The 26,097-nt window shown below is 40.3% G+C and overlaps 3 protein-coding genes across 3 annotated transcripts in view; 1 reads left to right on the top strand and 2 right to left on the bottom strand.

Annotated features, from left to right (window-relative positions):
• Positions 1 to 6: 6 nt before the first annotated feature.
• On the bottom strand, positions 7 to 5,781 carry ankdd1b (ankyrin repeat and death domain containing 1B). The gene is made up of 15 exons (XM_005722411.2): positions 5,687 to 5,781; positions 5,247 to 5,347; positions 5,046 to 5,144; positions 4,842 to 4,940; positions 3,522 to 3,626; positions 3,331 to 3,432; positions 3,066 to 3,164; positions 2,506 to 2,604; positions 2,061 to 2,159; positions 1,888 to 1,986; positions 1,685 to 1,783; positions 1,397 to 1,492; positions 818 to 1,019; positions 435 to 566; positions 7 to 340 (listed from the first exon to the last, which is right to left on the bottom strand). Exons 1-15 carry the CDS (start codon positions 5,688 to 5,690, stop codon positions 285 to 287), a joined length of 1,491 nt encoding a protein of 496 aa, XP_005722468.2. The 5' UTR covers positions 5,691 to 5,781; the 3' UTR covers positions 7 to 284.
• An 878-nt stretch (positions 5,782 to 6,659) lies between these two features.
• Positions 6,660 to 14,928, bottom strand: polk (polymerase (DNA directed) kappa). Its single transcript, XM_005722300.2, has 14 exons — positions 14,556 to 14,928; positions 13,058 to 13,177; positions 12,777 to 12,929; positions 12,394 to 12,525; positions 12,153 to 12,303; positions 11,820 to 12,041; positions 11,333 to 11,457; positions 10,244 to 10,410; positions 10,126 to 10,158; positions 9,930 to 10,026; positions 8,898 to 9,069; positions 7,749 to 8,744; positions 7,130 to 7,178; positions 6,660 to 6,986 (listed from the first exon to the last, which is right to left on the bottom strand). The coding sequence occupies exons 1-14, from the start codon at positions 14,682 to 14,684 to the stop codon at positions 6,905 to 6,907; spliced, it is 2,628 nt and encodes an 875-aa protein (XP_005722357.1). The 5' UTR covers positions 14,685 to 14,928; the 3' UTR covers positions 6,660 to 6,904.
• Positions 14,929 to 16,132: 1,204 nt separating this feature from the next.
• Positions 16,133 to 26,097, top strand: part of cert1 (ceramide transporter 1) — a 29,218-nt gene continuing 19,253 nt past the window's right edge. The window contains exons 1-4 of the mRNA XM_005722410.1: positions 16,133 to 16,824; positions 16,929 to 17,063; positions 19,312 to 19,428; positions 25,966 to 26,073. Coding sequence (XP_005722467.1) covers positions 16,735 to 16,824; positions 16,929 to 17,063; positions 19,312 to 19,428; positions 25,966 to 26,073 — 450 coding nt within the window. The 5' untranslated portion in view covers positions 16,133 to 16,734. The remainder of the gene's footprint in view (positions 16,825 to 16,928; positions 17,064 to 19,311; positions 19,429 to 25,965; positions 26,074 to 26,097) is intronic.

Below are 26,097 nucleotides of genomic sequence, written 5' to 3'. Positions count from 1 at the left end.
AATGTGTTTCATTTGTAATTATTACAGATGGAACAAAAGTTCAGAGAATTCCAAAATGAACATTTATTACTTTGCTTTAAATTGTGCACAGATAACTGCGTACTGAAGTGTACTGCAAGGCGACCATCCAACAGCACATGTTGTTTACTTGACGAAACCAAAGCTATATGCTAATTGTGTGACGCACAACGTTATTTTTAAAATAAATTATTTCACTGCAGTAGTCATGTAGAGATGCTTCGTTGACAGTGATGCGAACAGTGTAAATACTGCACTGTTCCTCTTCATGAAATGGTACATCTTTTACTGCTGACTTGCTCTGCCTCCAGTCGAATCTTATCTGAAAGACGAACATTTGATGAAGTAAAACTTTGGAACAGGCGGTGCAGAAGACATAAATTTCTGTTTATCGCGTACTTGTTAACAGAGTGTACCTGCAGCTTTCGTGTTCCCAGTGCAGATGAGGCCCTGGTAGAGGTCTTTAGCAGGGGCCTTCAGAGCCAGCTCCTCCCCATGAAGCCAGATCAGCAGCATTCTGTTCCCATGCTCTTGATAGCTGTGCTGACCTGCAGGTAAACGCACAACCCTTTAAGTTCAGAAAAAAAGTCAACTTGCAAAAAATACCCTAAAGATACCAAATTACAACTTGGAAAATAAGCTGTAAAAATTTCAATGTCATACTGGGATATTCTTTTTTTTACCTAAGATTTCAGGGTATTTAATTAATGTGTTTGACTCAAGAAGGTTAAGTTAGATTTTCAGAGGGTTGCCAAATGCACAGCAGAAACCTGCCCTGTCAGTGTGTGAGTTATGGCACCTGTCCACTGCTCCTCGATGGCAGACACTTGGTCCTGAGTAAAGTCCCAGTGTGTTGCCAGTCTTTTCCAGTCTCCTGGTTTCAGCAGCTTGTACGCCAGACGCCAGGCCATCGAATACAGCTCCTTGTTCTCACTGCGGCGGTCAAATTTGAACGTCAGTGCATGCTCGGTGCGAACAATCTCATTAAGCTCAGGGTTAGCCTGAAAGGGCAATTAAATCATGTCAGCAGGCTGATAAAGGCCACACTCTCCAGACAACAGAGGGGCACAGGAAGAAAATTTTGGCAAGACACTAACACGTATGATTAGCAATATAAATGTCAGAGTGAAACATTTTGAAAATCAATAATGGAGGAGAATAAGGCATATTCTTAATTAAACTGATGATAAATCGTATGTCGAATGTTTCTGGGCTCCGAATCACTTTTACAGTGAATGCTTTAATAGAATTAGAGGGGATTCAGCTAATCGAGGATGTGACACTGAATCATTCATGGTGAAAGTAATTATTGATTTCAAAGCATCGCGAATGGATTATGCTCGTGAAAGTTACAAGTATCATTTGATTATCCCCTCACCTTTTTCTGGTCATAGTATCGTTCTGCTTTGATGATCATGTCCACAATGTTTACCTCATCTGCTCTGGCTGCAACACCCAGAGCAGTCTTACCCTGCTACTCCGAATCCAGCATGTACAGTGAAAAACAAATTCAATTAGAACCGCAAGAGATTGCATTTAGTTTGATTTTTCTTGTATTTTCAATCTATCATGCTGCGACAAAGGCTTACATTAATTATCATTTTTTTGCTGTTTGGATAGCATTAGGATACAGTTTAATTTTATTAATATGACAAATGCATCTTACCCGGTCCTTGACTGTTAGATCAGGCCCAGCTTTAAGAAGCATTTCCACAACCTCAGCTTTGGCAGTCTCAGCAGCAATGTGCATAGCTGTCTGGGACCTCTAACAGTCCAGAGCATGACACGACATAACGATACGCAGGAATTAGTTTGTCTACATTATGTTCATGGATGCTTTATTTTACTGTCTTAGGCAGGAGCTTGTACCTTATCTGTGGCATTGATATTGCAGCCAGCCTCCAATAGGTAGTAGATAACAGGGATGTGACTGTTCTTCACTGCCAGGTGGAGAGGTGTCTCTAGATCCTGAGAGCAATAATATTATGCTTCATAAAAGATGGATTACTCTGCCACTGCCTCCTATCTGGTTGTTTACTTACCTGGTTTTGAAAGTCCGCCTGGGCATTGTACTGTAAGAGAACTTGAACAAGAGCCGCGTCTCCTTTTTCTGCAACTGTATGGAGAGCGCTGCATTTGGCCTACAAAGAGTACAAAGTGAGTACAGTTGTACTATGTCTAGAAGAATCTTTAAAAATTGATTTTGTTTATAACATTTTTCAGGATAAACACCATAATGCATATTATATTAGTAGTACGGTTAAAAGCAGAACAGTAGAAAAGGTATTTAGTCATTTGAATCTACACAGTACCAAAAAACGCCAAGAAAATACACCGGTACACAAACAAAAGTTACCAAAGAAAACACATGATTTTCTGAACTTGCATGTTATGAACATTGATTACTGTAAGTATTTGATGTGTGTATTTTTCTCTTAGCTTGCACTGGTTCAGTAAAACTTGGCCGGGTATACTGCCTGAACGTACCACTGTGAGTATGTTAGGGTCACAACCGGCCTCCAGCAGGACCTGAGCACATTCTTCCTGACCGTGGTCTGCAGCCTGGTACAGAGCAGTCTCACCATCCTGCAGCACAGAACATCCGTCAGCAATGATGCAAATGGAAAATTCTTCTAACATAATTAACATTTTAAGTTATTATTATTATTATTATTATTAGTTATAACAAAGTAGAATTTCTTTACACTAAGGGAACGTTGGCTTGGATCATTCAATTAAATGCCAGCAAATAAATTAGTTACTGCAGATCTTTTGGGGGGTAAGGTTTTGTAATTATCTCTTACTTTAATGCATCATTAAGCCACATCAGTACTAATACAAAGGAACACATTTATCATGTTCAGTTTACCTGTTACCTGCCAAAGTTCGATCCAGAAAGCTAAATGTGTCATTATACTAACTGGTAGATGTTTGATTCATCTCAATTGATCCCAAGTGGAGCCAGCATCCAGCAGTGGATTAGCCGCTGAGCTCACACTGTCACAAACCAAACCGTGATAGAGAGGATGTTTGCACTGATTGTCTACCATATTGACTTCATCCCGAGTATCAAAGCTCTGCAGCAGCAGTTGGACGACATCCAAGTGGCCGTTCCTGGCAGCTAAGTGCAGGGGCGTGTCCCCTCTCTGGCAGAAGGGAGGGAGGGAAACAGCTTGCATCAAAGAGTGTTTGACTTTGAGCTTTCTTGCAGGTGTGACACTGAAATGTGCACTCAAGGCACATGTGAGCATAAACAGCCATATACTCGGAAATAGATGCAGCAAAATCGCACAAATAAGTCCTCGTGCACACCTTGTTGGGCTTCATGGTGGCCATGTTGTATGGCTCCATGAGCACCTGTAACATCTTAACACACCCGTGCTCTGCTGCCAGTGCAAATGCTCGGTGTCCTGACTGAAACACAAGAAAAGAGGCTCAGGTAATCACATGTAGTGCATGCAAAAGGAAATTTGCCACACAATTGTTTTGTGCAAGTTGCATACCAGGTCATCCTTGTCAAGTTCTTTCATCTGCAGGTCATTTACAATGTAGTCTATGATTTCAGTATGGTTGTTGATGGCAGCACAGTGCAAAATATTGAGTCCTTCCTGAAACAAAGAAATAACTTTTTCTGTTAAATCAGGAAGGGCACTGTTTGAGAATTTACAATGCAAACCAAATTCATCTTGAACCGTATTTGAAAATGGAAAGCCACAGTGTAAAAGATACAGTATAACGAAAGCAAAAATGGACAAACTACAACGTGTAGCTTGTGGTTTAATTTCCTTGAAATTTAGCGCACTTGAAAACTTACAAACAGGTGCGAGAGAACAAGAGGGTATATTTAAAATTAAACAAATTATACTTAAATTCGAACGTCGAAATACTTTGTGGTTATAGCATTGTCAGAAATATGTGCCACTAAACATTACATTTTAGTTATTTATAATTTGATGTGAATTTTTCAACTCATATAATTACATATGGATGTGAATTACACAGATTAAGCTTAAATGTATTTGTGAAACTGAATTTCGAAACTTTACAAAATTAAAATCAATCAAAACTTCACACCATATTACTTTTATTACTTTTCGTTTCTCAGAACTAAAATCCAGTTCTCATAACTCAAACTCAGTTTTTGCAATTCAAATTCAGTTTTCTGGGAGAAGCATCAGGGTTTCTGAGGAAGGGCAGCCGACCATAGATTCTCACACAAACTCTTCAAGCAGTCGGGGCAATATTAGGATGTTAGGCTATTCAATAATATTGTTTGACATTACCAAGGTTATTATAAACATATTACAAAACTAGATGGGGGGGGGGCGCTAACTACTGAGTCAACTGCTTTCAAAATTCTTTTGTTGTTTTTATTGTAATACCTGTACTGATTTTCCTGAAACAAATGCAAAATAAACATTTTAGCCAATACAGAACTGGAATGTAACTTTAGACGTTACTATTTAAAATTGCTTAGAGGATACATTTTGTCCTGTCTTTTTAAAACGCTCTGAATTGACCAACTGCTTTCAAATATTTACAGTATAGTTGCACAGTAAACTCAGAAAAAGTATATAGTACTTTAAGGGGTATTACAGGAGATGTTGCAGGCTATATTATTAAGTGTTACTGAAAATTAAAAGTTTAAATAGTATAGATAATAAAATATCTGAATCGCAGTGTGTTGTTTTGAGAGGGTGTTTGTGCAAAATCTAAAAGGAAAACAAAAAACCCCCCAATGGGATTCATTTCTCAGTTTAAGGGTATTTCATCTCTGTTGGTTAGTGAGAAGCAATAGAGGAGAATTCTTCCTTCTACTTCACCTCGTTCTCAGCCTTCTGTTCTGCTCCAGCCTGCACTAATAATTTCAGGATGTCCAAACTGCCAAACCAGGCAGCCAAATGAATGGGTGCTACGCCGTACTGTCAGACACAGAACACAAAATGGTAGTAGCCGACTTAGAGACATTACATAACGTATTGTCCTTTGCTCAAATCCTCGCATCTAACATCTTAAAATCCTCCCACCTTGTCCTTTTGGTCCACTTTGACCCTTCGCTGTAACAGCAGCTTAACAGCTTCTTTGTTTGTGCAAGCTACTGCAAAGTGAAGGGCAGTCCTATTTTGCTGAGGAAGACAAAATAATCAACATGTTATCAGTTTAATGAAAGTTTATTCAGTGATTGGGTCTGTTTGGCTAATGCAGATACTTTATCTTTTCAGACGCACCACATTCTTTACGTTGGCATTTAACCCTTTTCCAAGATCCGTCATGGTCTCCACATCGTTCCTCTTAGCTGCTTCGATAAACTCCTTCTCAGCCTCAAGCACTACATAACACAGTAGACAAGCCTTAATACATGGCTTTTTTCATACATAATTAATTGTGTTAATACATATTAGACAGCAGGATTATATCACAACATAGAGTAAAGTGAACTAAGATGGTGAGATTTTCAACATTACTACCTACACACCCACATAGCAAATACAGTGTTTTTCCTTGGAAGGAAACTGTCACACCTCACTTCAGTGACAAACGTTAGAAACTCAAGTGCTCGGTTCTTGAATCTGCTACATTTACTACACTTTCTATGTCTTTTCTGTCATATAAAGCACAAAAAGCTTGTTTATTCTTTTTACGTTTTTTTTTTCTCTTGGATACTCACACATCTCTACGTCATCAAAACTGTTGTCCGTCTCTTTGTTTGAATGCTTGTTCAGAGCAAAGTCACTGAATCCCCTCACAGTCTCTGGTCTTATCCACTTTCGAGGGTCCAGATTCTCCTTTTTAGGAGAATGTTTCTCAATCATCCTCTTCAGAGCCATAGCTTTTTTTTCCATTTGGAGGCTCTTACAACAAAGCCACACTTTGTGTATTAAACAGTATAGGTTATATCCTGAAAACAGTCTACCTTAGTTCCAGAGGAAAAAGATCGCACACCCGTAAAGAAAGCCAGTGTTATCCAATTTCACAAAGTTCTGATCTTCATAGAGCCAAGAGCGAGGAAGTGTATGGTAGTGTACTCCTTACTTTAGTGCCGCAGGGCTGATCCGTATTTACTTTACTAGCTCACACCCTAGAGATCCCCGGTGATAGTAACAGGTTTATTTAACATGACACATTTCACTTTGACTAGTCAGTGGCACAGCTGTGGCTATATTATGGCTCGAGTAACATGAGGAATTTATACCAATAGTCTAACTTAAATTTCTATTATGTAACGCTGGTTAAAAGATTAACAAAGGAGTTGGAGTTCAGTAGTAGTACATGTTTGTCTAAGGAAACAAACGTACTGTATGTGTAAGGAAGCGGCGAGTCACATTTACACATTTACACAACTTGAAGTGGTAGTTTCACGGCTGACAGCAAGAACCCGTTTTTTTTCCTCACTACTTTGAAGCACTCATTGTTTGGTTACAGTTCAGGCTGTTGGAGAGGTGATAAGTGTTGAGTGTAAACAAAAAAAATGTCCCTAAAAGTGAGATTTCAGCAGAATAATTTATTGCAACAATTTAAATGATAAAAAAAAAATCTCTTTTCGTCATTATTAAAGGTATACACTACACAAAAACACAAATGTGACAATGTCATAATAAAATAACTTAATGAAGATAAATAAAAAATATATATCTAGCCTGACCATTAAATAAAAATGCATTAAAAGGAATTATTGGACTTGTCTTCATCTTTCATTTTGAATATCGCTTAGAGCAGACAAGCCAGGTGTTTTAGGAGCATCTTCTATGTGCAAACTTAACAAGCTTTGTGCGCAGTGACCGCAGGATGAATAAAAACCGCGCAGGGAAGCCGAGGGAATAGAAGAGCTGCGTTTTTACTTCCTCAGTTCATCCACACTAGGCTGGAGTTTGCCCCTGAATGACTGTCACCTGAAGAACTTGTCGATGGTGTTGCAAGGACCGAGGCTTTTAACCTTTTTAGACGGAGGAGACGAAGGCGTGTCCCGTCTAAATCATAAAAAGAACACACAACAATGAATACTTTTATTTATACATATAAAATTTCAATGCTACTTCAGTCACACTAAATGGAACAAGAAGAGATCGCGTGTCAGCATTCAGTGAAGCGATTTGTAAACAAGCCGTCTCACCTTTTGCTTTTGCCTTTGCTTGCTTGCTTTAGCAGAAGATGTCCTCCGTCTACAAACAGAAAGGGACACTTATTGGCGTGGACAGAAAAAATAATGTATCCCCCGCTGTCTTTTCTCTGACATAAAAATGACTTCCATTGAGGAGGTGCACAATCGCAGCACCAGGGATATAAAGAGTGCAATTTCTGAGGCAGGCTTGTTTAAGAGGAAACCGGGGTGCAGTTCATTGTAGGAAATGAATAGGTGAGAAAGTGATTTAGCAATTTCCAAGCCCGGGGCAAAGGGAGCCCCATGGGGTGAAATGAGATGTCTTTTCCTGGTCTGAATCGATACAAACGTCTCACATAGTGTCACTGTCTGTAAATAACAAGGTCATAGGCCACCGACCCCTTCCCAAATACACATTCCTTCTGTTAACTCCGCTGTCATACAGCTTATAGACTCGGCTAACAGCATCGCTCCTGTCATCAGGACAGAATAGTTTCTGTCAGAAGAGAGGGTTGCTGTTAGTACCTTCATGTAGCCGAAGCATGTAGTGACTGCATGCATCGTAATGAAAAACATTTTTTTTCAGAATACACACACAACAAGGTTCCCTTTGTTTAATACACGCACTTACCTGTGCTCTTGCTATTTTTAACTGGAGATGGATTTATGGAGGATGATGTCTGTCTCCCCAGCTCATGTAAGACCTCCTGGTTCAGGCAGAGGTCAACGTGGTGGTTGAAGACAGCGAGGTCATGAGTCTCCTGGGTCAGCTGACACACTGGGCAGACGAAGACTGGCCCTTTGCTATTAGATGGCTGAGGCTCTTGCGAGGTCGCAGTTTTGTTGTCGTCTTTAATCAACGAAACCTTTTGAACAGAATCTTTTTTTACGCTGCTCTGGCCTTTCTGAGGGTTGACTTTTGACTTCTTCTCTTGAGCCTCGTGCCGCCTCCTCAGTTTGTTCACTGCTGCACGTTCTTCGTGGTCCTTCTTTAGACCTGACTCTGACTCTGTGTCTGACTCGGTGCCATTGTTTGTTTTTTGAGAGGCGTTGCTGAGACATTGGTCTATATGTGTGTTGAAGACATTCAGGTCGGTTGTTTCCACCTTTCTGAAGCACACGGGACATGTGAGGGTTTCTGATTCTTCACAGGCTGATGTGGATGCATGTGCCTGTACAGGACTGGGACTTTCTGAGAGATCGGGCGGTAAATGGTTGTTTTCGCTTGCTGTGGCCGGAGTCCCTGTGTTAGCAATCACTGGAGCGTTTTCCCCGCTCCCCTCATTTTTTGTGGCTGCATTAGCTGCCTCGAGTTGCAGTCTTCTAACATGAGCCCTTTGAAAGAAAGACTGCTGGAGTCCCACAGTCGCCTGGCTTCCTTCTGTCTGCCTCTGCTTACTCCGCCAGGGAAGGTCTTCTTGTCTCTGGTGTTTCTGTTCCACTAGGGGGCACATAAGTGGCGAGGTGTGGAAGGAGTAAGCATCGGAGAGATGCTCATTCCCCAGTTTTTGAAGCATCCCTTGGGAAGAACTAGAGCAGTCTGCCTTGCCGCTCTGCAGAAAGCCGACGATGCTCTTCTGCAAGGGCTTTTTATCATCCAAACTAGCGAAGGCAGAAATTCGAACACCTACAAGCACAAAAACAAATCATCCGGAGAAAACCTCTAAACGAATGCCAGCTGTGTTATTATTTCCACATGAAGCTTGTCACACATCATTTAGGTTCATTTCAAGCTAGTTATATTAATTGATATGTCAGTTTTATTGTTATATCTAATTACCCATGAGCCTCAGTCTGAGTGGCTGAGGACTCTCATTTTCTATTTCCGTTTTCAGGAGGTCCTTAGCAACAGCGAAGATCTCATCCACTGTGGCAACAGCACACGGCAGCGTCATTGCCCTGGTTTTCACCTCGAAGTTCACATTCTTGAGCTTCAGTGTTACCGTTTTACCCTTCCAGGAAGACAAAAATATATATATATATACGCCTTTAAATTCATATTAGGCAAACAGTCATGGCCATTTCAGCCTGCACTCTAATTAGACGTAAATAATAGTACCAGGAAAGAGATGGAAATCTGTATAATCATATCAGTGATTGACTTGTCAGAATCCATTTTGTGAGTTTTTATGGTGATATGTTCAAAGCTGATAGTAGCCCCCTTCGGTCTCTTTAATGGTCCTCCATTTCCTGCAGCTATCAAAGCCACATCAGGACCCAGGTAGGGGGGGTAATAGTTGTGCTAAGCCATCCAGTCCTTACTGTATCGATTCAAAAGGGAATGAACATGTTAGAGTAACTGTACGAGATTCTGTTTGGAGACACAGTAAATCTAAGAAGGCCAAGTATAAGAATTGTGTGTTAGGAAGGTGTCGAGCCTCCATGTGCTGCCAAAATAGCTTCTTCCTGTTTCTGCAAATGTATCGGAGCGACAGAGCATCATACTTTCAAAAGAAATTGATTTTTCTTTCCCTCTTTTGCTATTTCGATGATGGTGATAGAGAGCGGCGTCTAACATGTCGGTCCACAATGTGTAGGTGTTCAACTTTACACAACTTTTAAGCCATCAAATCATTCAGTGATCGCTCGTGCCCTATGGAAGGAGGCACTGCGATCTAGAAAGAAGATGACAGGGGGATGACACAGCTGTAATGAAGGGGTCAGGGGTTTAGCTTTTCCTTTAACTTGCCTCTTGTCTGAAAAAAGTTGATGTATGAAAGCAAGGTAGCTGAAAAGATGTTAAAGAAAATCTTCTTATACAGCGGATATGCACAGATATGGGTTTAAAGGTTACAATAACACTGATCAATACCTTCAGACCTTCTTTCTTCATGTCTTCTGCTAGATCTTCACAGAGCTCCCTGCACAAAGACAACTGCTCCTCAACTTTACTCAGTTCTTTAAAGGTCCTGTAAATATTGAGAGTATGACAGAGAAATTAGAAGAGAGCCGAAAGAAGGAAACCATTTTTTTAAACTATCAAATATTAATTAAAATTGTTAAAAAACCTCTCTGTGCTCATGCTTTTTCTTTCTTCATGCCTGTGTGACAGTAGAGACAGTCAGCTTTATCTCCTTCTTCTGGAGATCAGTTGTACTTGAGTGTTATGAAGCAAGCAGACAGTACCTGGGTATATATGTGGAGCCCAGTCCCAGAGAAACCTCCAGGAAATGATGCCAGGCTGTCTCCGAGAACAGCAATGACAGCAACGCCATCTGCTGGCCAAGATGGGAGCAGGTACTTATACCCAAAGCGTTCAGCATCTTCTCACTCACCTTTCCTATGCCACAAACCTAGAAAAGCACATAAACATGTTTTTAGCCTTTCAGCCATGTTTCACAGTGACTCCACAACATGTCTGTAAACCTTTATACTGCATTCTACTCAGAACTTCACAATTAACATTTATTTAAAGAAATCAATGAAGACAATTAGGAGGAAAAAAACAAACACATTCAGGTAACAAGCAAAAGATCCCTGGTTCGATTCTGGGAGGAGACACAGATCCTTTGAACGTGAGACACGTGGATTTCTGGAGTAAAAACTAAATATTCAGAGATACCCGCTGCGGAGACCCGTTGTGAATAAGGGAGCAACTGAAAGTAAACATGCTACAAATAAACTGGAGAAAGCAATAACTAAATCACCGGAGAAAGTCCAAACAGAAGATAAAAAGGAAAAAATTGTAGCAATTGTGTTTCTTGTTTGAGATCACAAATCAATTTTGTTTTTTTTAAAAAGCCACTCTTCTAGCATCAAGCTAACAAACCTTATTTCAGATGGTTATTTAACACATCCAATGCTTTTTCACAGAGCAGGATTACACATGTAAGAGCCCAAAAACAAACTTCTATGTTTGTTTTTCTACTTCTAAAAACCATCTTCTGTTTACTATTAAACCCTTGAAAAACATCCAGCTGATGTATCTTTTACCAAATGGACTCCATCATGTCTGCTCACAGACACAAATATGTGACAACTGCAGTTTTAACTTTGTTCTGTTATCAAGTGAACCATGAGCCTCATACTGCAGTGGGTTGTCTCAGCTCTAACCCAGAGGAGTGAGGTTTGCAAACAAGCGAGTCCAAACTCAAACGTTATTTGCACTTTTGCAGTAAAAGAAAAAGAAAAATACTAAAAATCTTACATTGTCAAGCAATATACTACAAGCACACAGCTCTGCTAGTGCTTTAATTTGAGCAATGGGTACTGTACTTTGCGAACTGGAAGGTTCTGGATGAAGTCCATCACTGCCTCTCTGGTGGATGGGAGTCTGTATTGTCCATTGGGTTTGTTTTTGTCACTGCACACCTTAGCCAGCATCATGTTTGGCGCAATTCCTGGAAGATTGGAAAATATCATTGGCTATTTTTTTCCCCAAACAGCTGGTAAAGCATGCACAATAATTCCCAAAATATGCATACTAGACTTGTCAGGGTTGCATTAGATTAGAATGAACTGATGAACTTGGTGTACAGTCAAACAAAAGTAATAAAAATGTAGTATCAAAATATGTTGTAAACTATCATAAATAGAGCAATAAATAAATAGATATTCGTAATGACAGCAGCTTCAACAATGGCACAGGGATCAGCGATGTTCAGTGACTGCTTAGAGCTCAGGATCTGAGATTTATTACTGTATATCCCTGTTATGCAGTTAAAATGAGCGTGTTTTAAATTAAAACTGGTTTCTCGCTCACCTGCACTGGCAGTCAGCATCGTCTTCTGCTCAATGCGGAAGCGCATCTCTCGCACAGCCTCTTCAACAGATGTCCCAAACACCTCGAAATCACCTGCAGGAGCATGCACACCTTCAGGGCCCACTGGGCTGGGAGAGGAGCCTGGGCTGTCCTCAAACAGTACTGGGGAGAGCTCTCTCACCTCTGTCACAGCTTCCTGGGAAGGCTCAGCTTTTTTCTCATCTTTACAAGAAAAAATAAATAAAATCACACAACAATTAAATGGATTCCTGATATATAAAACTTAATATCAATGTGTTTGTGTGTATATATTAAAGAAAAACAAATCCCTACCTGTGGTCATGTCTCTGACACGGAAGTGATGTGTATGTGTGGACTCTGGCCAGTGCTGCCTCTGCTCCAGGTGGTCTGTGAAATCTAGATAAGCTTCATCCAGGCTCATTGGCTGAAAGTTCGGGTCATAGTCTGCAAAGATCTCCCGGATCTAACAGAAGCACAGACAGATGGGCATCTGTTGAGCAACAAGCCACTGAAAGAATTTGTTTGCATGTGTGTTTTTAGGTATTGCGCTTACCTCATTGCTCACAGCTCTGTACTTATCAAAGTTAAGTGGAACAATGACTAAACTGGGGCAGAGTTTCTTTGCAATGAAGCCAGGCATGGCAGCTCGAACCCCATATTTCCTGGCGTGATAGTTAGAGGTCGACTGTGAAAGGAAAAGAGGCGATATGAATGAAACAGAGAGAGTGGCTGTTCTGGATCTTAAATGGCCATGATTTCAATACTTAATCTCCGTGTAGTTTGTAAAGTAGTGAGAGCATGTGTATACTATATTTCAGTGCAGTGTGGTTTATATTTGAAATAAACCTTTAATATCTTGTTTCAGAGTTCAGACATAATTCATAGTCAGTATCTGTGGCGTGTCCATTAGCCACAATAGCAATGTTTTTAACCCACCAGCATGCTCATGGATCCTACGGCCATGGGCTTGTCCTTCAGTTCAGGACAGTCTCTCATTTCAACAGCAGCGTAGAAAGCATCCATGTCCACATGTACAATCACACGGCTTAGATCACGACTCTTCTCCAGCGCTGTGGAAACCTTTTCCACCTACACAGAGAGAATAAAATGAAAAGAAGCCAGTTGCTTGAAGCTCACCTGAGTTGTGTCTGTGTGATTTTCGGGTCACCTCTGGAAAAAGAAGTGAGCTTTGGCCATGTCAATCCCTTACATCTTACCTGAGCTTGTGCTTTGTTTAACTGCTGCTCTGTGATCCGTGCCTTCTGTAGCATCATTTTCGTAATGCGCTGGTTCACCTGCTGATCTCTCTTCAGCTCATTCTCGTAAAACTTAGATCCCTGCCCAGGAAGGACAAGGACAATGGGGAGTTATAACAACTCTGTTTTACAGCTTTAATAAAAAGCTACTGTAGCTCATTTATTTTTAGGACTGGATGTCATTACACAGAGGATAGTGGACGCAAAGGGGAACAGGATACAATCTACAAAAGTGGATGGAGGTTCATATTGTCCACAGTGTCATTTGTGCCTTTTATTGGTTAAAGCTAGATACATCCAAGTAAACCGGGGAAAGGAAGAAAAAAAAAAAGAGTCAATATTTAGATTTTGCTCCCACAAAGTCCACAATGACTATAGCAGCGAGAAACTGTCCACATACACATGTAAGCTTTTATAATACTGCAAACTGAAACATACTTAACAATGTAATGCCTCATCTACATATTTCAAAATAACATTTTAGAACACCATTATACAAAAGTGATTCATATTACTGTAAGGAATGAATTATGACACTTATATGGTGATATAAGAATTCTACAAAAAAATGCATCATCAGAAATAATGTCAGTTGAAGGGTGCCTGTCGAGAAGCCATTCTTAAGGAAGGCAAACTAGAAGAAAAGGCTCATGTGTGTCAAATTACACAAGAAGTGGACTGAAAATCAGCAGCAACAGGTCTTGTGGAGTGCTGAGTCCACATTTTAAATTTTTTGTTCAAATTGTCATCAGTATGTATGCAGGTGGTCAAGAGAAAGGTTAAATAGTGGATGTGTGCAGCCATCTGTGGAGCACGGTGGAGGCTTTGTCGTGGTTTCTTGTTAAAACTGATTAAATTATGAACACAGAAAAGTATCATCGTACAATAACATCTGGAAAGCGTGTGATTAGCAACAACTTCATTTTTCACACCATCTGAATTAAGGCTTGTGTCCAAACACACTGCCGGTGCAGTAAAAACTTGGGTACAAAAAGCACACAATGCAACACTATCGGTCATGGAGAGCATGGAACAGTGTGGCATCATCTAAAAGGAGCCAACATCCATAGAAGAGCTTTAAATGTCTTCCAGGAAGCCTGGAGAACTATTCCTGAAGACTGCTTAAAGAAATGACAAGAAAGCTTAGCTAAGAGAGTTCAGGCTTTGTTGGAGAATAAAGGTGTCAAACATTTCATGCTTGTTAGAATTGCCTTATATGTACGGTAGTACTTCTATGTATTTTTTGTGCGTGTTTCAATATATTGCTGCCCTTATTTTCCATCCATCCTAGCAAAACATAAAGACATACAGAACGGCACGTCAACAAATTATCCATGCTTGTGTTCTAAAAACTAATCATTCGGTTATTTGCATCCTCTCGGAGACAGTTGTGTAGATGACTATCGGGTATGTGACCTCAGGTGTGTCATGCGCGTGTCTTTGATTTGTGAGCACTTACCTTGGAGGTTTCCATGATGATCTTATTGATCTTGTCTCTGTCAAGACCTTCCATACCAGCTTTGTTGTCATTGAGAGCCATTCTGGAGAGGAAGCCCTCTTCTTTGGTGGATGCCACCCCATTCTCCATCCTAATGACTTACTTAGTGCAGGTACACTTCAGGTTATAACGAACTGGGCTGTTTTCTGAAGAACTCAGAGCTGTGCATCCCCACATATGTGCGGCTTTCCGGGCTGGATCAGATCCGAGTTTCTCAATGACAAATAAGAGCCACGGTGACTGTAAATTAAGTCACTGAGCTTTCTGACAAACATGTCTCTACAAGTGTTGAAAACAGCTACGGCGGCGGTTTTTTTGGCGGCACTTCCGCGTCCATACGTCATCAGCCAAATGGGCGGAACTAAAAGACCAAGAGCGTCATTTCAGGATTGTACGTACCTTCCCTTCAAAGTTTGCTTTTACAGTTTATGACTTGGGATTGTGCAGTGTTTCTGCTGATATGAGTTAACCTTAGATTGTTATCGGTCCGTTTAAAGTACACTGGATACTTCTGATTGCCAACAAATATGTTATGAAACCCTTTGGCATATTTCACACGAGGAATTAAAAATGGATCTGCTGGTCAAGTAAATTAAGACATTAATTGATGAAATGTAGTTTCGTTGCAAACAACGAAACAGATCCTCACAACACGAATATCAAGGTAAATATTTATGTGGCGTCACATTTACATGAAACATGAGTGCTATAGCACACACACAAAACATATTCGTGTTAACTATTCCTACCTGTGATCAGAAGTCATGCCAAATTGATTTTTCTTTATTCCAGTTTTACTGGTTTCTTGTGTTAAATGTAAACCGCTTCTTTTGATTGGACTGATTCTTGCTGTGGGTAACAAAAAATCTCCTCCTGTGGCTTGTATGTGAGGTAGAAGAATCATGTTTGTCTACACAAAAAGTTAGGCTATATACAACATTGTTTTATACATACAGTTGTAGTCATTGGAGACTATGCAGCAACTGTATATATATATATATATATATTATACAAGTAAGGAACAATGCAACCTATTTATTAGAGTTAACCAGACATTTATCCATTATTACGGATTTTTGTTCTATACACCCAACAGTGGACAATATCTACTGTTCTATTTTTTGTTATTTCTATTTTTCATATTTTTGATCTGATCTATCGTCCCACTACAGATCATCCTATTGGGCAGAGCCTGGATGATCAAAGCCTGGATCAGCTGATTGATTTTGGTGTTAAAAATGCTTAACACGTAACTACTTTTAACTAGAGAAATGTCATTTCCCATTTTGGCAACTTTATTAATAGTTTTTCTTATTTATTCTTTCTTCTTATCTTAGAGTATATACTAATTATATCACTAACAAGTTCTAGTGAGATAACTTGAAGCAAGCACACACGTTAACAGTAAATCTTATAAACCCGTTTGAAATACTTATAATACCTATTTATTTGTGATACAATGTTTGAAACTTTTGATTTAAAAAAAAATCCAGCTTTTAATTTTATTCAAACACATATAACTTCCGGTCTGGGGGTGACCGGCGGTCGTACACAGTAAAGCGTGGCTGCGGCTCCTCCCCCCTCGACCCGAAAGTCCTCCGCGGCTGCTAACTGAACTGCGGAACCACAGCAGAGACTCAGTCCGCTGCTCGTCGATTTTCAGATGGAAGTTGATGTGTAGTGGTTTCCCCGAAGGCCTCCATGTCGAGCAGGAGCTTATGGACTGCAGCTAAGATAGCTAACGAGCGCAACCACAAGTTGTTAGTTAATGTAATACTAGCTAGTTGCGTCATTTGATAGCCACCGCTAACTTAGTTAGCTAGTCTCAGTGGTATACGACGTCAGTTTCAAAACAAAGCACGCAAAACGGAGAAAATCAGATCCAGCTGTCACCTCCAGAGTAGGTGGTGGCCAGACAAGCTAACTCGGTTGAAGTCTGTCAGTGACCTAAGGTATATTACGCCACCTAGACGCTGTTTTGTACTCTCCATTAATGGCCAATTAACGTTATTTTGCAGACCTTAAGTTGAAGAAGGTTTCTGCAACCGTATTTTAACTCAACGAATCCAGCAACTAGCGTCGAGCTACGTGGTTGCACTGATACGATCAGATTCAACTTTTCTTGTAAACTTGGAGTTAAATGTCCGAGAAGAGTTCATCGTCCAGTTCGGATGAGGATGTGGACCCGGAATCCGGGCAGCCCCATGAGCTTGGAGGCGTCCTAAGCAAGGTAACTTTAATTTAATCGGTGTGCAAGTGTTGCTGCACTAGATCACCTGCTGAGCGCGTGTTGCAGCTTTGTAACTGTGTACTTCACGTCTTGTGTGTTTACAGTGGACAAATTACATACACGGGTGGCAGGACCGATGGGTTGTGTTGAAAAACAATACTTTGAGTTACTACAAGTCGGAGGATGAACGGGAGTACGGCTGCAGGGGCTCTTTGTGCCTCAGCAAGGCAGTCATCACAGTAAGTATTTAAACTGGCCAACATCACAGCGAGCTTAGCACCTGTTCAGCATTTCAGTAAGTGAGGGCTCATAAGAGGATAGTTGTTTCTCTAGTAGGTCTCCCTGTTTTGATCCCATCTCTTCTTATTCTTAGCACACGCTCTCCATTTTCCTCTAAGACAGAAAGGTGAACATTAACTTATATTGAGGCTGTGTTGAGATTACAGATAGATATTTGAGCATACCAAGGGAACATTGCTTCAGTGATCATAGCGCTATCAATTGTTTGTGGCCCTTGTTATCTACTATAAATTAGCGTTTGCCCAGGGTTTCAGATGTAAGCTTTGACCACACACTGTAGAGGTTGGACCTACATTCTTCCTATTCTGGCCTCCTGTTAGTCAGATAAACTGAGACCTACCACCCTGGTTAAATATTCACTGCTCTCCCTCTCTCTGATCATACAAGTACAGAAGCCAAACAATTGGTTTTACTGTAATTTGCGCAGCTGTGTTCAATAGGATTACACGATTTTTAAAAGTACAACTTAAGAAGGTCACAGTGAGGTCCTGCTGCTTGTTGGTGTGAACATAATATCAGTTCCTATGCTTGTGCAGACCTGAATGGAGCACGGTTGTTTTGTAATTGCGCTATAGTAGCCAAACCAAGAATGTACACAGTTTTATTACACATGCTCACAAGTAATTGGAGCAACATGACCCAAACTTTTCCCTGCCTCTATTTTTTTTTCCACTAAAGCGGGGTCTAAGGACTCAGGAATGCACAAACAAATCTTTGCTTCTTAGCTCCCATGTAACAGCTACACACTGATACACAACTTGTAAGTAAAGACCGACACCAGAAGCTCCCATTGATTGTACATGTCATTGCATTTTCCCACCATTTATCAGTTTTAAGAGTTAATCTAGTATAAGTAATACTTAATATTTGTATATCTTGTATTAAATACTATTAAATTAATCTGATGCACACAGATGCGTTGTAAAATGTCACAAGAAGGAAAAGTTAGGATCTGACAATGACTAAGACTTATCAGTGGACTGATAAGACTTTTCGTGAAGAAATGTACACGTTTGAGAAAAGAAAAAAAAAAGCTAATGCCGTGTAGATACAGCTGTGCTTACGCAAAGGGGAAGAGAACGTTCCAGTCATGGGGAAAGTGTTATAAACTTCATTGTAAAGGGAAGGTTTATGGTCTGTGCCTGATGCAGCAGTGCAAGATAAACTGGATTTGTCAAAGCTATAATCATGGCTGGATGGGCACAAAGTTGCACACACCTTTTATAGTGAAAATTTAAAACAGGAGCACTTTTTTCATATCCGACTGTTTCTGGTAAGGGAATACGGCAGCGCTGATTTTGTTAGGAACTTCAGTAAAAAGCATTTAAGGGTCATAAAAATCCACCCCATGCTTGTGCCCATTCTAAATATACAAGCTGTGAAATGCAATACCAGCGTTAAAGCATTACTACAATGTTACATAAAGTTTTGCAGGCTGACAATAGATGTCCAGAGTTGTGTGTTGCTGTTGTCAGTGGCTGCAAATAAGCCAGCACATGAGCAACATTCAGCAAATCTAATTAAACTTTGGCAGCATACGATTTTGTCAGCTGACAGAGCAGCTGTATTCTGAACACTGCTGAATAGGGAAAATGGGGGTGGGGACGGACAGAGATTGAACCCCACTGTGTCTTACTTGTTGCAGATCTCTTCTCAGCTGTAAGCAAATTCCAGTTTCAGAGGAAAGGAGGGAATTCTTTGTTGCACATGTTTTGGTGCCTGAGGCGGTTAGTAGCTGGAGCTGGGTGGGGTGTGTTGTAGAATGTGGAAGTGCAATAGTTGAAAGACTTGGCTGAGAAATTGACGGAAATCTTATGATGACCTTGGGTCAGGTGACAGTGTGCTGGAATAATCTGTTTTATGTAGCGCTGCTCCACTACGGTTGTTAAGGGCTACGACAGCAGGCTCAAGACATCATCTTCTAATTAAAATCCGTTTTTATTCCATGGCATATGCATTTCTGTGGCTGATTAAGTCCATATGTGTCTGGAATGTGTCATTGTTAGTAATCCTTTGCCACAGACAGAGAGGTGCTAAAGTGGGATTTTGCTCTTTCCTTAGAAATGTTATTCATTAAGGGAAAATGTTATTGAAATTTGTATTTTGATATTCAAATTTCTGGTTATTTTATTTTCTGACTCATGCACTCTAATAACTACCCATGCGCTCTGCCTTCTCTCTGCACAGCCTCATGAGTTTGACGAGTGTCGTTTTGATGTCAGCGTGAACGACAGCGTTTGGTACCTCAGAGCCGAAGATCCCGAGCACAGACTCCAGTGGATTGAGTCGATAGAACTACATAAGGTGAGCAGTTTGGTGATTTTTCTCTTTCTTCTGCATATTTTAAAATAAACTTGCGAGCTGCATTACCTTGACAGATTAATTTTAGCTAACATGATTTCAGTTCCTGTTGTCATCAGAGACAGCAGGAGCTTGTTGAGAATCAGAAAAGTGTTTCTTAAGCAGTATTGTGTTAGCTTTTCTTCCTTTTTTGTTGACGTAATCACTTAAAAATTGTTTTGCTGTCCGTGTTGTTGGGTTTTGTTTTTTGTTTTTTTCAGCATTGGAGTTGAATTTGAGTTCAAGGCTTGTTTCTTTCTTTTTTCCCTTTTTTGAGTTTTATCTGTTTCCTTTCTTAGTGAACAGGGTGTGGCAGGGCAAGAATCAGACCCATACACACATACTGAGAGCTCTTTACCCTGGGAATGTGAGGAATCTGAAGAGTGAGGGGTTGATGTGGGGATGTTGTTACATAGTAGGCAGCTGTTTTCTCTGCAAGGACATCTGGTTAATGGTATATCACCTCTGAGCATAAAGTTTGTAAAACAAATTGGATATGGTTCAGGTCGTGTCTGAAAGGTTGTATTTAGATGTGTGTGTGTGTTGGTATTTTGGACCTTCATTTTATAAGGCTGAGACTGTGTGTAACTTCGGATCACATGACTTCAGACTGTTGATACACAGTTGCCCGAAAGGCCTCTACTTGGAAGCGGATTGTGGGGTTAGCCAGGGAACTTAAGGTTTAACTCTGAGTTTTGGGGCAAAAGTTACAAAGTTACCGGAGGTATTCATTTGATTGTGTGTCTCACTCAGTGTCTCGGCTGATTAAAGCACTTGTTGACCTTAAAATATTTTTTTCAAGTAAGTCATTTAAGTTAGTGTTTGTTTGTTTTTTTATACTTGTCCTTTACTTACTTCAAGTAAAGTTTAAGCGTAACAGCAGGTTATACATTTTAAATTCGATACATTTTTTTCTAACCCTATTCCTCATTGGTCATCTGGAGAAAACACTGTCTCTTTTATGTAAACACGTTCACAGCTTCCTCCCCCAAAACTGTGTGGTCTGTGTAAGACGATAACCAATGTCATGACACCATACCACATGGCGTGATAATAGTTGTTAGGCACATGCCTGCAATATCATCTGTAAAGAGAACGGGGTGACAATGGTGGAGCTGCCAGTTCTCATGTTCTCTGGCAAAAGCCATATGAGCGGCATGGTGCACAGGTCCCACTAAAGGACACTGGACCCTCATGCCACCCTCATAGAGTCTGTTTCTGACAGTTTGGTTAGAAACATGTACACGAGTAATCCTCTAGAGGTCATGTTAAGGGCTTGCTCCATCTGTTTGTCATTGCATAAAGGAGCAGATCCTGCTGCAGAGTTGATGACCTTCTACAGCCCTGTCTAGATCTCTTGTTGTACCATCTTGTCTCCTCAGAAGTGACAAGGAAAGAGGCCACCAGCTGGAAATCTATTTTTTGGGGGGGGGGGTTGTTGCCTCTCCGGTGCATCTATTGATACTTTGACTTGAACAGCATGCTTCCTAACTGGACAGACTGACATTCCTGAAGTTGAATGGAGATTTGTTGTTAACTTACTACTGCCTTTCTTTAAACTGCAGTGCATTACATCGGTGGTACATTCATTTCATGGTCCATGCCAAAATGATGTAAGAGACTTGTTTTTATAGTGGTTCTTATTGTAGCGCAGTGAACACGCACCATTCAAAAAACATTCACTTTTTCATGAATTCTCATAAGCCGTGCTTCTCCACCGAAGAGTGCTGTCAGTTCACTTTGTGAGTCCTGCTGGATGGTTTTTAGTGTGGGTGTGAGTGACCTGAGGTCAGCAGTCCATTAACAAGGGTGTGAGAGTATTTCAAAGTTATGTCTGAACTGTAACCCACAGCAACCTCAGTGAGCTTAATGAAGCACCACCTCAGCATTACTGTAGTGTTTGTACTGCTCCCAATTGGAAAAAGAAGGACTTGCATCATGCAGTGTACACTATGTGGAATATTGTTGTCTGTGTTTCCAGGCTAACTAGCATACACTAAAGTTTCTGCTGAAACTCTAAAACATGTGCTATAAATATAAATATTTCATTTGTAGGTTCTTTTTCTGTCCTAGTCCTCAACACTTCTTCGCAACAATAGAGCACACACATAACAGCATCTTTCCAGCATCAGTGTGATAGCAGTGCATTTCAGTGTAAATCCTTGAAGGTCACCCTTTTCTACTTTGTGGCGTTCTTTTTATTTTTTTATTTTTTTATTTTTTTGTGTGCCACTTTTATAAATTCATACAGGGCAAGTTAATAATCAGTATTTAACAACTCTTAATTTGCTTTAATGTGGGGTGACTAATGATTCCAGCTTTTAAACACCCCAAAAGCAAATGGCTATTATATGTATATCACCGTGGCAAAATTAAGCTGGTCAGAGGTAGTTTTTGTGCAAATCCATTTGTGTTTTTATGTGTGGGTGTGTTTGTGTTGGTGGTGGGAAAAGTCGTGCTAAATGTGGGGACGTTAAGTGCTGCTCTCGATGAATAATACATTTGTTTAATCGCCTGTTCTCACAGCAACAAAATCAAGAGGGACACATAAAACTCCTTTGCACAGAGAAGGCTGATCCATTTAGGAGTATTCAAAGGGGTCATATAAGGGAGCGGGGGGGAATACTTACTGTTTTATTTGTGGGTTTGCTGCCACTTCTTTGGGATGGTTTTGAGGACTGTCTGAACTTCACTGGTCCCTTCACATCTCTTTGTAAAGGAGAGATAAAAGGAAAGAAGTAGATAGAAGTAAAGCTCCAGACAAGTATTATCCCCTGCCTCCCACTCTCTGCTGCTCTCTCTCTCTCTGTTATAATATACAGTATGCTTCTTCACTCGCCCACCCATACTTTATTGGTTTATTACACAAACAGCCCCAGACAGCCTGCGTTTCGCTCTAATGCATACATGCATGCACCCTTCATTTTCACCCTTCTCTCGCTCTTACTCTTCCATGCAAACACACACAGTCACGGTTGCTTGCTCAGTGATGGATGCCGGACATAAGGACGGACAAGAGGAAAAGGTTTCACATATCAGGGTGTGTGGTCTGTTGATGGTTGTGTGCAGCGAGAGTGGAGGGCATGTTGGTGTTTTTGTCTTTGAGCCCATGTGCGTGACTGTAAAGGACTGACTGACAGGGGACTCCGTTTCACTACCAAGGAATTTAGAAGACTCCTTCCTTTGACTGAGACGGTGCAGCTAGTGTCTGCCTCGTCTCTGTTCGCTACGGAGGGAATGACTGCTTTTCTCTGTTCTTCCTTTGCTTTTCTTGTAGCTCTGTTCTTTTACTTGATGAGCTGAGCTAAAGCCTGCATGGCTTCTCTTCTCCTCCTCCTATTTCCTTTTGTTTAATAGTGAGGTGTGTCCGGGGAAACGGGAATACCGGATTAAAGCTTCTGAACTGTCACAACATTGGGAGTGTTGGGGGAAGTGGCTGGCCATGTTGAGGCCAGCAAACCGCCGGGACTGCCGCAGTGTCCTGCTCTGCTTTGGCTGTTGGAATGGCCGGATGGTGGGCTTTTAGCACTTTGGCATGCTGCTTGCTCCCTGTCACCCATCACTAAAATCTTTAATTATGATTCTAGTTTTATGGCAATAAAAATGATGTGATCCATCTCTTCCGTTGCCCCCACTGCATAAATTTTATTGTGCTTGCATGTAGTGTTTTAAATTGAGATATAAGAAGAACTAGTCTCTTTAATGAACTTCACTGCATGCCAGCCTTAGTCACTATTAGTAGGAAATTAGACTGAAACTGCATAGCTCATAGCTAACCTCAGATGTATCGACAATCTCTGAGGAGTTTACATCACATTTACCCTCATTTCATCAGCATCAACATTATAAAACCTTCAGATCAGGACGCCATTTCATTCGTCGAGAATGAGTGGAGTTAAGTTTGCATGGTTGTCATGCAACATAAAAATGCCAGTCTCTGGTCACAGGTTGGTCTCGTCATTGCTTCATTGCACTTTACTGCTTTTTCTGTTTGTACCAAATTAGCAACACTGTAAAAATAACATCTGTCATCTGCACAAAATGGTAATTATATATTGTCAATCAAATGTAATAATCTGCATTAGCAACAAATGCAGAAAAGAATAAATATATTTTAGATTGAAGGCTCTAGTGTTTAGAAAGCATTGAGGATGTCGCATTTCACTTAAAACTGGATTTTTAGTTGGGATACTATTATATTAGCAGTTTAAATCAGCTTTTACAGTATTTATTTATCTTTGCATTTATGTATTTGTTTTTTATTTTGTTGTAAGATATCTAACACTTTTTGCCAAGACTTTATTAACTCATGTAGCTCTTAAGTGTATCCATTGGCTTTCTTAATAAGAATTAATACATTTTCATGTTTTGTTAAAGTCATTATTACTCTAAGACATCCATCAGCAAATACAGTTGCTATGGCAGTTATCTGGATATTGATATTTGTGGCTCGGCATTGACACGCTGAAGCTTTGCTCTCTGTGGGTAGAGATTTAGAAAATCTTCTCTTTTTTTTTTCTTTTTTTTTTTAAGTTGTTATGTTTACATTTTGCTGTGACAGCCAGCCCGAAAGCAGAAGATTGTTTTAAAACAAACAGTTGCTTTGACTTTGGACTCTCAGTGTATTTGTGTGTGTAGTCTGTGTCAGTACAGTTCAATGAATGTTGCTGTGGTTAGTTAAGTGAAGGTGCTTTATTGTCACTGTTTTGAATTTAAATTCGTTCTGTGGTGTTTTTTGTGTGGTGATAATGTGTGTCTTGTATGAAAAATACAAATGTTGTAAAAGGTTAATCACAACACTGTGGTGGAGGGGAGGAGTAAATCTGGTTGTTACTTAAATCTTGTCTTTGTGTAGCTTTTGAAACAGAGAAGCATATACTGCTTTGTACTAAATACATGCTTTAATATGTCAGTTTTATCGTGTTTTGAGATTGCCTGTCCAGCTCGTTCTCACTAATGTTACATCTCGGAAACAATTCACCACAACTTTACGAAGTGTTTTTGGACATAATTCAAGAATTCATAAGTGAACAGCCTGTTTTTACAGCAGCCATTTTAATACGAAATGATAGATAAACACACATGAATCACATAAATTAAAGCATTGTACCTAAACAGTACAAACCTTCAGTGGTGTTTTAATCACCTATTTCATGTGAGAATGGCTGCTGGAAAAAGATTTGTGACTAAAATTTAGACAAATATCTGCAATAAATTCATGAAGTATTGACATTTGATAACTAAGAGGTCATGTGCAGACAGATACAGATGTAAACTGCAGCTTGACTGCTTGCAGAAGGCATGCAACTGTGAAGCAATAACCATGATTAATATCACAGCAAACTCTTTATTGAGTGATTGAGTTTTCTGTTGCTATGGTTTTAAACACTTAGATCGTTACCTGGTTGCCGCTGTTTGATGTCGGTTTTCTCAGTCTCTCACTGTGGGATATTACAGCAGAGGAATTCACGTGGGCGCTCTGTCAAGATTGTCACCTGATCCCTCTTCAGTTTGCTCTCTGTCGTTAGGAAATTTTTCTGCATGCCAATTAGCCAATGGAAATAGCTTGCAACCATGTCTTAATTTTGAAATCAAGTGGAAAATTGGACATAAAGCCATGACTAAACCTTGGGAAATCACCTGAGAGTCTTAAAACATATTACCACCATGGCAAAATAATGTTTCCGTTTATGCTGTGTAAATGGTAAATGGCCTGTATTTATATAGCGCTTTACTAGTCCCTAAGGACCCCAAAGCGCTTTACATATCCAGTCATCCACCCATTCACACACACATTCCATGTAAGGAAACATGCGCATTTAAATGAGAGGCTTTAATAATATGGGTTATGAAGTTGCTGTCTGTATGGACACTTTGACAACTGTGTGTGGCATGTACAGCTTTAGAGATTTTTGGCTTGGTATTAACACTTACTAAACTAAAATATATATATATTACATATTTATATAGATCTCTTTTTACTTTGCTGACTCAGTAATGCAGGAATCGTGAAGTCATCAGTTTGCTGTTGCAGAACGGATGTCATCACTGCCACTCCCTAAATCCTGGTCATAAATCAATTTTGTCATTTCAAATGAAACGATACACTGCATGTTAGCACACACATCACAATAGTCACAAGAAACCCTTGTGAAGTTACTAAAGTAGCTTGACAGTTATTTCCATGGTTACTCAGCCACCACGTATTGGGCCTAAAGGCTGGGTTTCTGCATGTCTCTTCGTCAACCTCGGCCAGTCTCTGCAGACTGTGAGGGAATGTTTCTGTGTAGGTGTGGGTCCTGCTCGGGTCCAGCTCAGCATTAGTCAGGAACTGAGCTCCCTATGTCTAACTTTGATGATCACCAGGTTTTCTTATTATATTGCAGTTTGTTTAATGTTTAATGTGCCTTTTTACTGATCTTTTGTTCCTTCCTCTTTGTCTCTTCACCTTTTTGTTTCGTGTCTCTCTTGCTGTCCTCCCACATTCCCACGCACCTGCAGGCTGAGTCTGGTTACGGTTCAGAGACGAGTCTGAGGCGTCATGGTTCCATGTTGTCTCTCACCTCAGCAGCTAGTGCCTTGTCTTCCACATCTACATCCTCCTTCAAGGTAAATCATCGTCATCAGTAACTG

Source organism: Pundamilia nyererei, unplaced genomic scaffold (assembly GCF_000239375.1).
Source record: "Pundamilia nyererei isolate P.nyererei 1_Seehausen unplaced genomic scaffold, PunNye1.0 scaffold00006, whole genome shotgun sequence".
NCBI lineage: Eukaryota > Metazoa > Chordata > Actinopteri > Cichliformes > Cichlidae > Pundamilia > Pundamilia nyererei.
The sequence above is the reverse complement of the archived record's forward strand: the minus strand, read 5'-3'. Positions and strand labels throughout refer to the sequence as shown.

Excerpts from the sequence above, each read along its gene's own strand:
- ankdd1b (XM_005722411.2), bottom strand. Across the intron at positions 4,941-5,045 it reads AAGTGGACCAAAAGGACAAG|TACGGCGTAGCACCCATTCA; the intron begins GTGGGAGGATTT and ends TGTGTCTGACAG. Across the intron at positions 567-817 it reads CATCGAGGAGCAGTGGACAG|GTCAGCACAGCTATCAAGAG; the intron begins GTGCCATAACTC and ends GTTTACCTGCAG.
- polk (XM_005722300.2), bottom strand. The coding sequence starts at position 14,684 with ATGGAGAATGGGGTGGCATCCACCAAAGAAGAGGGCTTCCTCTCCAGA. Across the intron at positions 12,930-13,057 it reads TAAACAAAGCACAAGCTCAG|GTGGAAAAGGTTTCCACAGC; the intron begins GTAAGATGTAAG and ends CTCTCTGTGTAG. Across the intron at positions 11,458-11,819 it reads GATGCTGACTGCCAGTGCAG|GAATTGCGCCAAACATGATG; the intron begins GTGAGCGAGAAA and ends CCAATCTTCCAG.